Genomic DNA, 16,366 nt, shown 5'->3' with positions numbered 1-16,366 from the left:
TAGAAATGTGTGGTCCGCATAATCTGAAGACGTGTAGCTGCAACCCAGAATTGTGCAGTCACAGAAGTCCATCTTGTCAAGCCCAACTTCAAAGTGCGGACCGTACACAGAATTGTACGATCACAGAACCTCCGCAGGGGCAATTTTGTCCGATAATTTCAACTGTATATAAATAGTTCTTTTTGTGAAATTTAGGTTAAGGTTTGAACTCCATAAAGTAGATAGCCGTTTTTCCTTTACTTCTTTGGGAAACTTTGTATTAGTTTATCATTTTAACATTGGATTTTCATCCCTTTATCATCTATTATGAGTTTAATCTTATTTTCTTCTTTAGTTTCTTCATTATTGCCTATGAGTAGCTAAATCTCTAGCTAGGGTTGTGACCCAACCCTAGTGTGGGTACCTAATGGGTGTTTGATTTAAGGCTTGTTTAAGGTTGGGTGTATGATATTTAGTCTAGTTCTTACTTGAATTTAGGAATTAATGGTTGCAAACATTAATTCATGCCAAATTGACTTAGTTTCTACATGAGAAAGAGAGATTAAGTCTAGGAAAACTTGGCTAACAAAAAATTGGGGTGAACTCAAGAAATTGATAGCCTCAATTAAAGGGTTAAGTCTAGAGATAGTAAGACCCGACTTGAGCATATATCAACGGTTTTGTGAATTTCGCATTTGGACTTGAGAGAGCCAAATTGGGCAAAACCACTCTAACTTCCTAGAGGTATCGAGTGGATAATCAACCCAACCAATGGAATATGGCCTAAAGCCCAACCCGTTAGGTAACCACCTAGGTGGAAGTTACAGCCCTAGATCTTTTATAAACTTGAAAAACAACAACACCAAAAATATTGTTCTTTAGCTTTACATTTACAAACAATAGCATATGTTTTAGAAGTAGAAAGAAACAGCCAAGTATGTGAAAGTGCAATTTAGGTACGGCATACACCTAGTCTAAGTATATACCTAATCCAATATTAGCTCTCTGAGGAATCGACCCCGACTCAAAGTTGGGTAATTATAATTGCATCGACCGCTTCACAATCCCAATCAGTGGTGTGAATTTGGGCGACATCAAGCACCATGCCAGAGAGTTCCTACCGGCTACTAGCTATTCAGGGTTCCTCCAGTGGGTAATCAGGCCATCAGGGTTAGACTTCCGGTTAGCAGTCCTTGTTCCTAGGAGTTGTTACGAGTGCAGGGATCCTGGCCACATGAAGAGGTTTTGTCCCAGACTTCGGGATAAGGTAGTACAGTAGGGTCACTAGCCTATAATTACAGCACCAACCGCCACACCAGTCGTTTGGCCACCCAGAGACGGAGGGCAGGTGGGTAGAGGCCGTCCTAGGTGGAGATCAGACAAGTGGCGCTCCAGCTAAATTCTATGCTTTTCCGGCCAGACCAGATGCAGTGGCCTCAGATGCCGTGATCACAAGTATTATTTCTGTCCGAGGTAGGGATGTTTCGGTACTGTTTGATCCAGGGTCTACGTATTCGTATGTTTCATATATGTTTGCTCATTTCCTGGGTGTTACTCGTGAGTCCTTGGGTACTCCTGTTTATGTGTCCACTCGAGTGGGCAATTCTGTTGTTGTGGATCGGATCTACCGGTCCCGCATTGTTTCTTTCTGTGGTTATGAGACTAGGGAACATCTTCTGTTGCTTGATATGACCGACTTTGAGGTCATCTTGGGCATGGATTGGTTATTCCCATATCACGCCATCCTTGATTGCCATGCCAAGACCGTTGCCTTGGCGATGCCAGAGCTTCCTATATTGGAGTGGAAAGGTTCGTCTGTCAGCACATCTAGCCGGGTTATCTCTTTTCTCACTACTATAAAATGGACCTATAGCAACAGTATTTTTCGCAACGGTTATATAACCGTTACTATATAACACCTATAGCAACGGTTATAACCGTCCCAAAAGGGTATAAGACCAACTGGCACACTTTTGCAAGAAAACCGTTACAAGAGTGAAATAATCGTTGCCATAGGGCATTCTATTGCGACAGTTGTTTTAACAGTAACGATAGGATTACCTGTGGCTACGGTTCTTTGTAAAATGGGTCTGTGGAGACGGTTCAGTTTCCCTCCTAACTTTACCCACTTTTATTTTTATTTTCGTTTTTTCCCTCCTCCTTATTTTACGAAACCATGGACTTTTTTTTTAATTTCTAATAGCAAAAGAAATAGAAGAACTCTTTCTATCTCCAGAACCCATGAAAAATACCCCCCCCCCCCTAGATCCAAGCAAATCTGAAGATACCCAATCCCTAGCCACCGGAGAAGGAGAAGTCTCTTAATTTTTCTTTAGCTGCAAAGGTAATATTGATAGTAATGTCCAAAGAGTATTAATTTTTTTCTGCAGATTTACAACAAGATACACTGATTTCCTTTGTGTTTTTGATAAAATTAGTAGGTGAAGAGATTTTGGTAGTAGTAGGGGGTGGAGAAGTTGCAATTTCGGTGCGATAAGCGCAAAGACTGTCTCCTCATCGTAAAGGTATCATTGAAAAAGACAAATTTTTATCAAAGGTTAGTACTGTTGTCCTCTTTTCTAAGTAGTAATACTAGAAAATTTCTTCATTTTTCATTTAATAAATGTATTGAAATGGTTTGGATCCAAATAAATTTAAATGATTTACTGTAGTTTTATTTTAGATTTTTTTGTGGGTTTCTTCTTGTTTATTAAATTTTATGCCTCTAAATAGTAATAAAATTGCTGGGTTAGTATCTAATTTATGGATATTCCTATGTGGTAAAAGAATTTTGGATGCTTAATTACTGTTCAGATTTTTTAATGGCTGAGATGTATTGTTAAAAAGGACCATTTCTGCATTCTACTCATGTTGAGATGTATGAATTTTTTCCTCCAGAAAATCTTAATCTAAAGTGTATGGACTTCAACTAGAAATATATAGTCTAAACTGCATACAAAGAATCAAGAAGAGTGTCAGCGGGAAAAGAAGGAGGGGTGGATTTCATTATCATCTTAAAAAATTATCTTAAGTACCTTTCCAAAAAAAAGATTGATAAGTACCAAAAGATCCTAGCTCTAGAATCAGGGAATTGTGTACACTTAACTGAAGAGCTATGCATTTGGAAAAACAGACAATGCAAATCAAGTTGGAAGAATGATTTATGACACATTGTGTTAAAGCAAAGTAATTAAAAGATAGTTATTTGCTATAAACAATTATGCTTTTTCCATCTCCATTTTCTTCCAAGTTTTGCAAAATTTTAAACGAGTCTATAGACATCTCCATTTCTCTTCCAAGTTACTTGCATAATCCTTTGTTGTCTTAATTTTCCAGAAATTTAATCTTCAAATCTCTGACCAATAATGTGCCTATTGAACTTTGTTCCTTCCCTTGTCATAGAACAAGCCCAATGTCCTCAAATAGAACCACAACAATCTCGAGCTGCAGCTCTCAAAAGTTGCCCATGTAGTAACAGGAACAAGAACAAGACCACAAATAACATACGATTGGCTTTGGTTTTCCTTATCAAAAAAGAATTAAATGAGGAAGAAAATATTGTCTGATGGTTAAGGTGAAGAGAAAAGAATAGCATATTCTTTTCTATACTTCTTTGTGCTTACTGAATACATAAACAACTCGAAGCGTTTCTTTTCTTTTTTTTTTCTTTTTTCCTTAAATAAGCATTGATTTAATTTTGTGGCATAGTAAACTATTTGGCTACTATGATGCAAAATATGCTGAACTAAAGTAAGTTTTGATATGTTATATATATCTTATTTTTTGGTGCTTTCACTTTTATCGGGTTAGATTTTATTATACAATATTAGTTGATTCTATACCATTTGGAAGCACGAAGTAACAATAAACTATAAACTGAAATTTACCATAAATACAGGTCATTATGAGATTGAAAAATTTACATATTGTTTTATAAAACAAAAATTATAAATTTCAGATTGTGGATGAAAGATAGAAAAAGATAAGTAGTTTAAGGATTTTAATTTAACCACTGAAATTAAAGGAACTAAGATTTAGATTATTGTACAATATCTTGTACTAATATTTTATGTGTTAAGTTATTAACTTTTTATTTATTTTAAACAATATAAAGATGCCTAAAGCTTGTAATACACCAATTGGTATATGTAATGTAGGTGAGCTATAGATTGCAGTCACTACAGATGTCTCTGGATCCTTTTGTTGCATATTTTGAATTTGGAGTTTTATTAAAATAAATGTGGAGCTCCAAATACTTCAAAAGCTAGAATAGGGTCTTAAAGTCCAAAATCTTTGTTGAGGGATTATAACATACTAATTGCCTTTTAAGTCTAAACCGAAGGGATTTCCTGGTTCTTATAGTCTTCAACAATCTTATAATTTGACACTTGACAGAGTAAAAGAATTTGAGTATCTGCATCATATGTATTGTGATAGAAATATCCACATATTAAGACTTTTGAAATAGGAATTTACTTGGACATCACATGTATTGTGCTCAGTCGACGGTTCAGACAAATATATTAAAAGCTAGAGTAAAACTTAAATGAAGGTCGTTGTTAAAGAAGTATGTCTTTGAGTCTTCAAATCAGAGATATAGTAGTACACCACCTTTGTACTAATATGCTATAGTAGTACAATACCTTTATGTTATTGTCTTTGGCAAACAGTGATTGTAAAAGATCTTGCGTACAATAAGTATAATTGAAGCCTGCTAGACAAAAATGTTAATCTATATGAGGATTCTTAGCACCAAAAGTATAAGGTCTTCCCAAGTTCTGGTTTCTTTCTCTGCCCCCAAAATTTACATCTTTTAAGCAAACTTTTGCCACATGGAAGGCACACTTGTTTGAAGGAGTGAAATATGTGGTTCATCAAAGTTCTGCCATGTACATTTTCCATCAATGTTCTGCAATGTACATGGTTACCGTTGAAAAAATATTCATGTCATTTAAGTTGGATTTAGATCCAACTACTTGGAAGAAATGGACAACACAAGGTCTTGTTTTGTGTACTCTCTTTATGCAAAAATAGCTTTAGAAGTTTGAATATTGACGTTTAATGTCATTTATTCATTTTGACTTTTGACGTTTCATTTCTTCCATTTTGTTTATAAAGATGATAGGAAAACAATGAGTAATTAGTTGATGTCCATTATCACATGCTTACTCCTTTCGGATACTCTATTAAGTTTATTTGTTCTTAATTATTAACTCAATTTTATTTACTTAACTATTTTCTCTTGCATTTGGTTTGTAGGCTGATGCATTTACACTTCTTCTCCTCCTCTTTCTTCTTCTCTTTTTTTTTTACTTTGCCAACGGCACTTTGTCACTGCATAATTTTATGGTTGTCTTGCTGATGCCTTGCCGGCACTTTATCGTTTTATGGGAGTTTTGGTTGTGTTTTGGAGCTGTTTCGGGGTCGATTCTAGATGGGGTTCACGCTGGTTTTCAGTTGGGTTCTTGTTGGTTTTCAGTTGGGTTCTTGGTTGTGTTTTGGTATGTTTTTGGGTTGGTTTGGGAAGGATAATTGCAGCTGTTTTGCTGTGCTTTTGAGCAGCTTTTCAGCTGCATTTTTTGAGGTTTCTACTTATTAATGGGAGGTTAAGGGATGTTGCAGAATATACTGTTCTGCTTTTTAGATTTACATGCCTATATTTGGTGAAATGCCTATGTACTCCCTGTGAAGACAGTTGATAGTAATATTCAATACCATATTCTAAACTGATCAAGTTTAATATCAATCGATTTTGGAGCCTTTCTTGTACTTATTTGATCTCTTGCAAATGAACAAGTTTAATGTCATGTTCTTTATTTTCCCTTGGTTTTTTGGACTAACAGCATTCTTAGACTCGATTCTCTTGAAGGATAATGACTTTATTTATTCTCTTTTGTAGGTGTTGTAGATGAAGAAATGAAAGACGGGGGCAGTGAAGATCTAAACCTTACTTAAAAAGAATTTTGAATTGCTATAGATGCATGGTCTAGCTACGAGTGTTTGTTATTAACATTTATGTCAAAATATTTTACTTTTTATAGATATTATTAGGTTGTTGGACAATTTGGATTATGAATTATTTCATTTTGATATTTATATAAATTTTACTGTTTTACTATTTATTGTATATGTAAATATTTATTTACAATAATGGCTATATTATTATTTGAATGAAACTATTACTATAGCCTACCAAAACCGTTGCAATAGCTTAAAGAAATCGTTGTTATATCAAATTAATAACCGTAACAATATCTTACATAACAGTTGCATTAAATGTTATGGTAACGGATTTCAACTGTTGCAGTTGGAAAGAATAATCATTCCAATAGGGAGAGGAAAAATCGTTACGATAGACGGTACTATAGCCACGGTTATGTGAACTGTTACAAGAACTGTTGCTTTAGCTCTATTGCCACGACGACAGATGGAACGGGCCCAAAACCGTTGCAAAAGCTCTATGGCAACGGTTGACCTATCTGTTGCAACGATTTTCCTGGCGTTGCCATAGGCCTAATTTTCAGTAGTGTCTAAAGGCTCGACACATGGTCGAGAAGGGTTGTATGCTTATCTAGCTTATGTTCGGGATACTACTACAGAGACTTTGGCGATTGATTCAGTGCTCATGGTTCGGGAGTTCTCTGATGTGTTTCCTTCTAATCTTCCAAGCATGCCACCAGATCGTGATATTGATTTCTATATTGATTTGGCTCCAGGTACCCTGCCTATCTCTATTCTACCGTACCGCATGGCTCCGAAAGAGTTGAAGGAATTAAATGAACAGCTTGAAGAGTTGCTAACAAAGGGGTTTGTTAGACCGAGTGTGTCGCCTTGGGGTGCATCGGTGTTATTTGTAAAGAAGAAAGATGGGACTATGCAGATGTGCATTGATTACCGCTACTTTAACAAAGTTACCATTAAGAACAAGTATTTGTTGCCGCGTATTGATGATTTGTTTGACCAGTTACAGGGTGCTAGGGTTTTCTCTAAGATCGACTTGAGATCGGGGTACCATCAGTTGAGGATTCGGGATTCGGATGTTCCGAAGACGGCCTTCAGGACTAGATATGGCCATTTTGAGTTCCTAGTGATATCCTTTGGTTTGACTAACGCCCCCGCAACACTTATGGATTTGATGAACTGGGTGTTCAGGCTATATATTGATTCGTTTGTCATTGTCTTCATTGATGAGATCTTGATCTACTAGCATAGAATGGAGGAGCACGAGCAACATTTGAGAGTGACGCTTCAGACCTTGCGAGAACAGAAGCTATATGCTAAGTTCTCCAAGTGTGAGTTCTCGTTAGATTCTGTGGCATTCTTGGGACATGTTGTATCAGGCGAGGGTATTAAGGTAGATCCCAAGAAGATCGAGGCAGTTTAGAGTTGGCCTCGTCCTACTACAGTGACTGAGATCAGGAGCTTCTTGGGGTTATCAGGCTATTATCGCCTGTTTGTGGAGGGCTTCTCATCTATTGCAACACCTTTGACTTGATTGACCCAGAAGGATGCTCCGTTCTGATGGTCCGATGATTGCGAGGCGAGCTTTCAGAAGCTCAAGACCGCCTTGACTTCAGCACCGGTGTTAGTGTTGCCTTCTGGTTCAGGGATGTATACAGTGTATTGCGACACTTGTTGGTTTGGGGTGTGTATTGATGCAGGAGGGGCGAGTTATTGCATACGCTTCACGTCAGCTGAAGCCCTACGAGAAGAATTACCCTGTACACAATTTGGAGTTGGCAGCGATTGTTCATGCTCTTAAGATCTAGAAGCATTATCTTTATGGGGTGTCGTGTGAGGTTTACACCGATCATCCTAATTTGTAGGAATTTGTTCAAGCAGAGGGATCTCAATTTGAGGCAGCGTAGGTGGCTTGAGTTACTAAAAGATTATGATATTACCATCCTTAATCATTCGGGCAAGGCGAATATAGTTGCGGATGCCTTGAGAAGAAAGGCGGAGAGTATGGGGAGTTTGGAATTTATTTCAGCAAAGGAGAGGCCCCTAGCTTTGGACATTCAGTCCTTGGCTAACAGACTTGTGAGGTTGGATATTTCAGAGCCCATCCGAGTTTTTACATGCGTCGTCGCCCATGATTCACTATTCGAGCAGATAAAGGCTCGTTAGTTTGATGATCTGCACTTGTCGGTTCTCAGAGAGACAATACTACAGGGTGGTGCCAAGGAGGTTTCTATCGGCAAGGATGGTGTTCTACGACTCCAGGGTCACCTATGTGTCCCTAATGTTGATAGATTGAGGGAAACAATTCTAGAGGAGGCACACAGTTCTCAGTATTCTATTCATCCACGTGCCGACCTGAGGCAACATTATTGGTGGCAGCGGATGAAGAAGGACATAGTTGAGTATGTAGCAGAGTGCCTTATGTCACAACCCAAACGGATGGGCCGCGACGGGTGCCCGAGTCTTACCTGTCGAACACCCTTAAGTATGCATTTAAGATATAAACATGAATAACATACGTGAGGGAAACCTGTCCAAAAGATATATATACATATACATACGGAATACAGTGGGACGAGCCGACAAGGCTGCTATAAACAACTAAATACCCAAAACTAGAAGCCGACAAGGACGCATACTATCCGACTATACATAACTGTCTACAGACCTCTAATAGAAATACAATTGTACAAAGACGGGACTAAGCCACGTCATACCCATATATATATATACAAGCATATCGTACCAAAATCAAAAGCAGCTTCGGATCAAGTGGACCACGCCAACTCTCGTTGATCAAGGATCCTAAGAAGATAGACCATCAACTTGCCTACCTACACCTGCGGGCATGAAACGTAGGCCTCGAGAAATAGGGCTTCAGTACGAATAATGTACTGAGTATGTAAGGCATGAAAATCAGTACATAAAAGACATAGATGAAACATGGAATAAAGAAATCCATTTGTAAGTCTAGATAACTTTGTAAATTTTGAAACATTTACAGTGTCATTCACGTGCATATAAATGCCGTGTCGTGCATATGTATAGGTGTATATATATCATCATCAAGCCTCTGAGGGCATCCCATCATATCGTCTCGGCCACTGTGGGCAACATCATCAACATATACCAACTGATCAGGTGGTGGTGCGTATATAATGCCATAACCTTTTCCCATATCCTATATACATATAATATACGCGTATATAACACCATCTGGTCATGGGTCAATGAACATGTATAAATGCATGAAATGCATAAGAAATACGTTAATAAGATTTTCTCGGAATGTCATAAAAATAATATGCTCGTCGGATAAATTTTATCAAATACGTATTTTTCTGAGACCCATGATAAGAAGATATAATAATAATTCACATGGAGAATCAAGAATATAGACACCCCTAATATTTCTATGAATAGAGTCATTCATGAAAATTGTGCATTTGCTCGTTTCGTTTGTATCGTATTGATCATGCCAAAAAGAAAGAAGGGATAGCCTTAACATACCTAGAGTAGGGAAAAATCCGTATAATATTCTTGGAAAAGATTACACCGTACTCGTTTAGAACCGCAAAATTTTACGTTGCTACGGTTCTAACAATTCTCGTTGGAATTGTTTGGTTGCAAGAATTTTTGTTGGAAGCTTTGTTGGATTGAACCTTAGCGTCTGTTTTTGAATTGCTTAGAATTTGGAGGAAAGGTATCTGATTCCTACTTTCTTATTCTATGTCCAAAATGAGAGCCACTTTGTAATGAAATAAAACTTTGTTTAGACTTTGAATGGATTACACGTTAAAGTCCTATTCACCTTAGATAGCTACCTAAGCTCATATGACTACTTAGTCATATGTATTAATAGTGGCTTACTGCCACGTGGGGGTGGGGGTAAAAATTTTAAAGCTTTATCCACTTATTAGGTAATTAGGTAATGTCCTGTTACCCGATAATTAACCAATTATCCGTATAATTAAGAATTATCTCAAATTACTTAAAATACTACTCATTTTTAATATACTTTATACATCATACTATCATGGTCACATGGTACCTTGTATGGTACTAGTCCATAAATATCGGGTATTATAGCTCGGGCCGTATTTTAGCTCAAATCGGCAATCTTCAATGAAACTCATTTTCTTTAATTCGCATACCCTTTATCCTTCATGGCACTTACTTATCGCTTGTTATAAATAGCATAAATACGTTAACCTCAAGATAATCTCATCCCCGAATCTACGTTGATTAACTGAAGACGAAACTTTAACATATGAAAACGCGAGATGTTACATCCTCCCCCCCCCCTAAAAACATTCGTCCTCGAATGTTTAACTCCCCATGATCTATATAATTTTGGCAGAGTCGCCTTTGTAACAACTCTACTACCAACTCTTCCTGTAGAAACTCAATAATTCAATGCCACATAGGACCACAATCATCAATAACGATAATGGCCTTACACGACCCATGACAATAACTAACACAAGAATCTATACACGTATCTTAAGGTTATGACATCTCAGTCGGACCCTTCTCTGGAGGAGGAAATAAGTAGGGATATCTAGACTTCATGTCTTCATCGGCCTCTCAAGTCATTTCTTCCACATTGTTGTTTCTCCAAAGTACTTTCACCGAAGCTACATCTTTAGTTCTTAATCTTCGAACCTGTCTGTCTAATATAGCAATGGGAGTTTCTTCATATGATAGCTGCTCTGTGACCTGAACGTCGTCAACTGACACAACTCTGGAAGGATCTCTGATGCATTTACGGAGCATAGACACATGAAAGACTGGATGTACAGACTCCAAGTCCGAAGGCAAGTCTAACTCATATGCTATCTGGCCTACCTTGCATATGATCCTATATGGTCCAATGTACCGAGGGCTAAGTTTTTCCCCTTTTTCCGAACCTCATAACGCCTTTCATCGGCGATACCTTTAGCAATACCCAATCGTCAACCTGAAATTCCAAGTCTCACCGTCGATTATCCGCATAAGATTTCTGACAGCTTTGAGCTGCTAATAGCCTTTCCTGTATAAGCTTAATTTTCTCGATTGCCTGATGTACCAGTTTTGGTCCTACTAACGTAGTTTCCCCAACATCGAACCACCCTATAGGCAACCTACACTTCCGTCCGTAAAGATCTTCGTATGGAGCCATATCCTCAAGTGTCTGAATAGTACCCTTGAAGTCTATCACCCAAGCTCGTAACATATCCTCAAGTGTCATAATAGTACGCTCAGCTTGTCCATCTGTCTGGGGATGAAATGTTGTACTAAGGCTTACCTGAGTCCCTAATCCTTTTTGGAAGAACCTCCAGAAGTTAGATATAAATTGAGCTCCTCGATCCGAGATAATAGAGACAGGGACACCATGTAGTCGTACTATCTCCTTAATATAAACCCTTGCATAATCCACTGCGGAATATGTATTCCTAACGGGCAGAAAATGGGCTGATTTTGTAAGCCTATCAACAATCACCCATATAGAATTGAACTTACGCTGGGTACGAGGTAAGCCTACGATGAAATCCATATTAATTGCTTCCCATTTCCAAGTCGGAATCTCCATAGCCTGCAATAACCCACCGGGCTTTTAATGCTCAATCTTAACCTGCTGATAGTTAGGGCACCGAGAAACAAACTCCGCTATATCCTTTTTCATTCCGTCCCACCAATATACCTCTTTGATATCATGATACATCTTTGTTGCTCCTGGATGGATAGAATAATGAAAATATTGAGTTTCTCCCATAACCTGCCGACGCAGCCCTGCAACATTAGTGACACATAGTCGTCTTCGATATCTGAGGACCCCATCTTTTGTAATTTCAAACAGTGTCTTCCCCTTCTGAGGGGTGGTATCCCTATATTGAACTAACACAGGATCCTCGTACTGGTGTTCCTTTACTTCAGTTACTAAAAAGGATGTTGCCGTATCCTGAATAGTAATTCCAATATCACCTGAGTCCAGTAACCGAACTCCAAGACTAGCTAGTTGATGAATCTTATGGGCTATTCCCCTTTTTTCTGGCTGTAAATATGACAGGCTACCCATAGATATATGGCTGAGGGCATCGGCTACTACGTTCGCCTTCCCCGAATGGTATAAAATATCAACGACGTAGTCTTTAAGTAGCTCTAACCATCTCCTTTGATGTAAATTCAATTCCTTTTGCTTGAACATATACCGGAGGCTCTTATGATCCGTATAGATATCAACATGAATTCCATACAAGTAGTGCCTACACATCTTTAGTGCATGAATTACTGCGGCTAACTCTAAATCATGGGTCAGGTAATTCTTCTCGTGCTTTCTTAGTTGTCTAGAAGCATAAGCTACAACCTTACCATGCTGCATCAACACACAACCCAATCCAATACCTGAAGCATCACAATAAATAACATAACCATCGGTCCCTTCAATGCCTGGAAACTCCGTTCGCAAGCATCATCCCATTGAAGCTTTGCTCCCCTATGAGTTAACTTTGTCAAACCTCCGTCGGTGTCGTGGGTCTAGGCCAAGTCTTTACTGACTCAATCTTTTGTGTATCAACCCGGATACCTTCACTCGAAATGATATGCCCAAGGAAAGCTACAGAGTTTAACCAAAATTTACATTTAGAGAATTTTGCATACAACTTTCCTTTTTGTAGAACTCTGAGCACAATACGCAAATGATCTACATGCTCAGCCTCTGAATGAGAATACACCAATATATCATCGATATCATCGATAAATACAATTATAAGCAGATATAAAAAGGGCTTGAACACACGGTTCATCAAATCCACGAATACTGCCGGGCCATTGATCAAACCGAACGACATAACACGAAACTCAAAGTGCATGTATCTGGTCCTGAATGTTGTCTTCGGAATATCTTCCTCCTTAACCCTTACCTGATGGTACCCGGACCTCAAGTCTATCTTTGAAAAAAACTTGGCACCTTGTAATTGATCAAATAAATCATCAATCCTCGAGAGGGGATACTTATTATTGATCGTCACCTTATTCAACTGTCTATAATCAATACACATCCGTAAGAAACCATCTTTCTTCCTCACAAATAACACAGGTGCTCCCCACGGTGATGTACTAGGTCTAATAAAGCCTTTTTCAAGAAAGTCCTTTAGTTGTTCCTTCAACTCCTTTAGCTCTGCGGGGGCTATTCTATATGGAGGAATAGATATTAGGTGAGTATATGGTAGTAGGTCAATAGCAAACTCAATTTCTCGCTCTGGCGGAAGACCCGAAAGTTCATCAGGAAAAACATCGGGAAACTCATTAACCACAGGGATGGACTAAATGGTTGGTGAATCTACTTCCACATCCTGAACCCGAACTAAGTGATAAATACAGCCCTTTCTGATCATCTTCCTTGACTTAGGATAGGAAATAAATCTACCTCTCGGCGACGCCGTATTACCTTTCCACTCCAAAACGGGCTCCCCTGAAAATTGAAATCAGACTATCTTTATTCTAGAATCAACGTTGGCATGACAAGAATCCAACCAATCCATACCCATTATAACATCAGATTCTACCATATCTAACTCGATTAGGTCTGTTATAGTAGATCGACTATGAACCAATATTATACAACCCCTATATACTCGCTTAGCTACCACTGAGTCCCCAACAAGTGTAGATACCTCAAAAGATTTAACTAATTCAGGTTTTATTCTAAACTTACTAGCAACAAACAGAGTAACATATGATAAGGTAGAACCTGGGTCAATCAGTGCATATAAATCATATGAGAAGACTGATAATATACCTGTAACAACATCAGGTGATGACTTATGATCCTGTCGTCCTACCAATGCATAAATGCGGTTCTGAGGATCGCTCGAGCTAGATGCTCCACCTCTACCTCTATGATGACTCATTGGTGCTTGTGAACCTTGACCAGGGGGGCGTACTGATGATGACAAACCAGCTACAGATCCCGCTGGCTGAGTTATGCTTGCATCACCTCTTGTCGGACAATCCCTCATGACGTGGCCCGGATAACCACAAGTATAACAAACACCCAACCCCATACGGCACTGCCCGGCATGTTGCTTACCACACTGAGCACATCGTGGTAAGGGCGGCCTCATCTGACTTGAGTCACCCCTATACTGAGAACTTGAGGCCCTAAAATTCTGACCAGGCCCTGAATATGTGGAACGATCAAATCTCTTATCGCCAAATAGAGGGGGCGCGCTAGCCGATGGCTAGACTGGATACCTCAGGTATTTTGGTCTTTGACTACCTTAAAACTCACCAGAAGGACCCAAAGACCTCGCTCTCTTATTCTGGGCCCTATCATGCTCACGATCGGCCCTCTGCTTCTGCTTACGCTCTTCTACACCCTGAGCGTATGCCTGAATACGAGAAATATCCATGTCTGGCTGAAATGAGACCAACGTACAATCATTAAGCAAGTGAGGATCTAATCCCATCACGAATCGATGAACCCGATCCTCCATCTTAGATACAATAGTGGGAGCATACCTAGCCAACGAATCAAACTGAAGACTGCATTCTCGAATACTCAAGTTACCCTGCCGAAGGGTCAAGAACCTATCAACTCTGGCCCGTCTAAGCTCTGGTGGCAGATAATGTCGAAGAAAAGCTTCTGTAAACTTCTGCCATACTGCTGGAGGGGCATCCTCACCTCTAGAAAATTCCCAAGACTCGTACCAATTAACTGCAACATCTTGGAGTCTATAGGAAGCTAGCTCAACTGGCTCAATCATAGCGGCCTTCATTACCCTCAACGTTTTCTGCATTCTATCAATAAATACCTGAGGGTCCTCGTTTGGATTTGCCCTCGTGAATACCGGATGATCTAAATTAATGAAACCACGAACCCTCGCACTGACATACCTATCTGCATGACCAATACCTACTTCCTAGCGTCGAGCCTGTGCGGCTACTAATCGAGTTAATAGCTGAATAGCATCTCTCATATCCTGACCTGGTGCATCCGGCTGAGGGGCTGAACGTACAGGGGCGGGCGCTAGAGCTAGTGCCCCTCGGAGCTCTCCTCGAGAGGGCGGGGTATGTGAAGTCTGAGATGGAATCTCACTATGAGACTCCCCCCCGAGCCCTGGTAACTCGTGGCACTCGACTAGTAATCTCACCAACCACGGGCTTTCCCTTCTAGGTGGATGTAGTCTCTGAAGGCATTGTTGAAAATATAACATATCATTAGGAACATGAATTCTTATATCGCACGATCTAAGATAAAAAGAGAGGATAACATCATATATGTCTTGTAGCCTCCTATTTATAAGTGTGGTGCACAACATACCCATAAACAAGATTCTACTAGACACGGTCTGTAGACAACCCTAGGATAGAACTGCTCTGATACCACTTTTGTCACGACCCAAGCGGATGGGCCACGACGGGTGCCCGAGTCTTACCTGTCGAACACCCTTAAGCATGCGTTTAAGATATAAACATGAATAACATACGTGAGGTAAACCTTTCCAAAAGATATATATACATATACATACGGAATACAGTGGGACGAGCTGGCGAGGCTATTATAAATAACTATATACCCAAAACTGGAAGCCGACAAGGCCGCATACTATCCGACTATACATAACTGTCTACAAACCTCTAATAGAAATACAACTGTACAAAAACAGGACTGAGCCACTTCATACCCATATATGTATACAAGCATATCGTACCAAAATAGAAAGCAGCTTCGGATCAAGTGAAGCATACCAAATCTCGCTGAATTTTCATTGGAAGCTTTGTTGGATTGAACCTTAGCGTCTATTTTTGAATTGCTTAGAATTTGGAGGAAAGGTATCTGATTCTTACATTCTTATTCTATGTCCAAAATGAGACCAACTTTGTATTGAAACCAAACTTTGTATAGACTTTGAATGGATTACACGTTAAAGTCCTATTCACCTTAGATAGCCACCTAAGCTCATATGACTACTTAGTCATATGTATTAATAGTGTCTTACTGCAATGTGGGGGTGGGGGTGGGGGTGGAAAATTTAAATTTTTATCCACTTATTAGGTAATTAGGTAATGTCCCGTTACCCGATAATTAACTAATTATCCGCATAATTAAGAATTATCTCAAATTACTTAAAATACTAATCATTTTAATATACTTTATACATCATACTATCACGGTCACATGGTACCTTGTATGGTACTAGTCCATAAATATCGAGTATTATAGCTCAAACCGTATTTTATCCCAAATCGACAACCTTCAATGAAACTCATTTTCTTTTATTCGCATACCCTTTATCCTTCATGGCACTTACTTATCGCTTGTTATAAATAGCATAAATACGTTAACCTCAAGATAATCTCATCCCCGAATCTACGTCGATTAATTGAAGACGAAACTTTAACGTACGAAAATGTGAGATGTAACACCTTAATTGCCAGGAGG

The 16,366-nt window shown here is 39.0% G+C and overlaps 2 protein-coding genes and 1 long non-coding RNA gene across 3 annotated transcripts; 1 reads left to right on the top strand and 2 right to left on the bottom strand.

The window, feature by feature from the left end:
- The first annotated feature begins 2,192 nt into the window (after positions 1-2,192).
- LOC104105237 (uncharacterized) lies at positions 2,193-6,095 on the top strand. Its single transcript, XR_688313.4, has 3 exons — positions 2,193-2,323; positions 2,418-2,536; positions 5,879-6,095. It is a non-coding gene; the product is annotated as an uncharacterized lncRNA (long non-coding RNA).
- A 4,432-nt stretch (positions 6,096-10,527) lies between these two features.
- LOC138894393 (uncharacterized) lies at positions 10,528-11,101 on the bottom strand. The gene is made up of 3 exons (XM_070179090.1): positions 10,948-11,101; positions 10,789-10,876; positions 10,528-10,696 (listed from the first exon to the last, which is right to left on the bottom strand). The coding sequence occupies exons 1-3, from the start codon at positions 11,099-11,101 to the stop codon at positions 10,528-10,530; spliced, it is 411 nt and encodes a 136-aa protein (XP_070035191.1).
- Positions 11,102-11,536: 435 nt separating this feature from the next.
- LOC138894392 (uncharacterized) lies at positions 11,537-14,720 on the bottom strand. Its single transcript, XM_070179089.1, has 6 exons — positions 14,606-14,720; positions 14,427-14,536; positions 14,213-14,339; positions 13,721-14,101; positions 13,596-13,672; positions 11,537-11,974 (listed from the first exon to the last, which is right to left on the bottom strand). Exons 1-6 carry the CDS (start codon positions 14,718-14,720, stop codon positions 11,537-11,539), a joined length of 1,248 nt encoding a protein of 415 aa, XP_070035190.1.
- Between the last annotated feature and the right edge of the window lie 1,646 nt (positions 14,721-16,366).

Source organism: Nicotiana tomentosiformis, chromosome 6, assembly GCF_000390325.3.
Source record: "Nicotiana tomentosiformis chromosome 6, ASM39032v3, whole genome shotgun sequence".
In the NCBI taxonomy this organism is placed as follows: domain Eukaryota; kingdom Viridiplantae; phylum Streptophyta; class Magnoliopsida; order Solanales; family Solanaceae; genus Nicotiana; species Nicotiana tomentosiformis.
Note: the sequence above shows the minus strand (reverse complement) of the source record. Positions and strands in the feature narration are given on the sequence as shown.

Excerpts from the sequence above, each read along its gene's own strand:
- LOC138894392 (XM_070179089.1), bottom strand. The coding sequence starts at position 14,720 with ATGCAGAAAACGTTGAGGGTAATGAAGGCCGCTATGATTGAGCCAGTT. Across the intron at positions 13,673-13,720 it reads ATCACCTGATGTTGTTACAG|GTTCTACCTTATCATATGTT; the intron begins GTATATTATCAG and ends TGATTGACCCAG. Across the intron at positions 11,975-13,595 it reads AATTAGTTAAATCTTTTGAG|CCAGAAAAAAGGGGAATAGC; the intron begins GTATCTACACTT and ends TCATATTTACAG.
- LOC138894393 (XM_070179090.1), bottom strand. The coding sequence starts at position 11,101 with ATGGCTCCATACGAAGATCTTTACGGACGGAAGTGTAGGTTGCCTATA. Across the intron at positions 10,877-10,947 it reads GCTATTAGCAGCTCAAAGCT|GTATCGCCGATGAAAGGCGT; the intron begins GTCAGAAATCTT and ends GTATTGCTAAAG. Across the intron at positions 10,697-10,788 it reads CATATAGGATCATATGCAAG|AGATCCTTCCAGAGTTGTGT; the intron begins GTAGGCCAGATA and ends TAAATGCATCAG.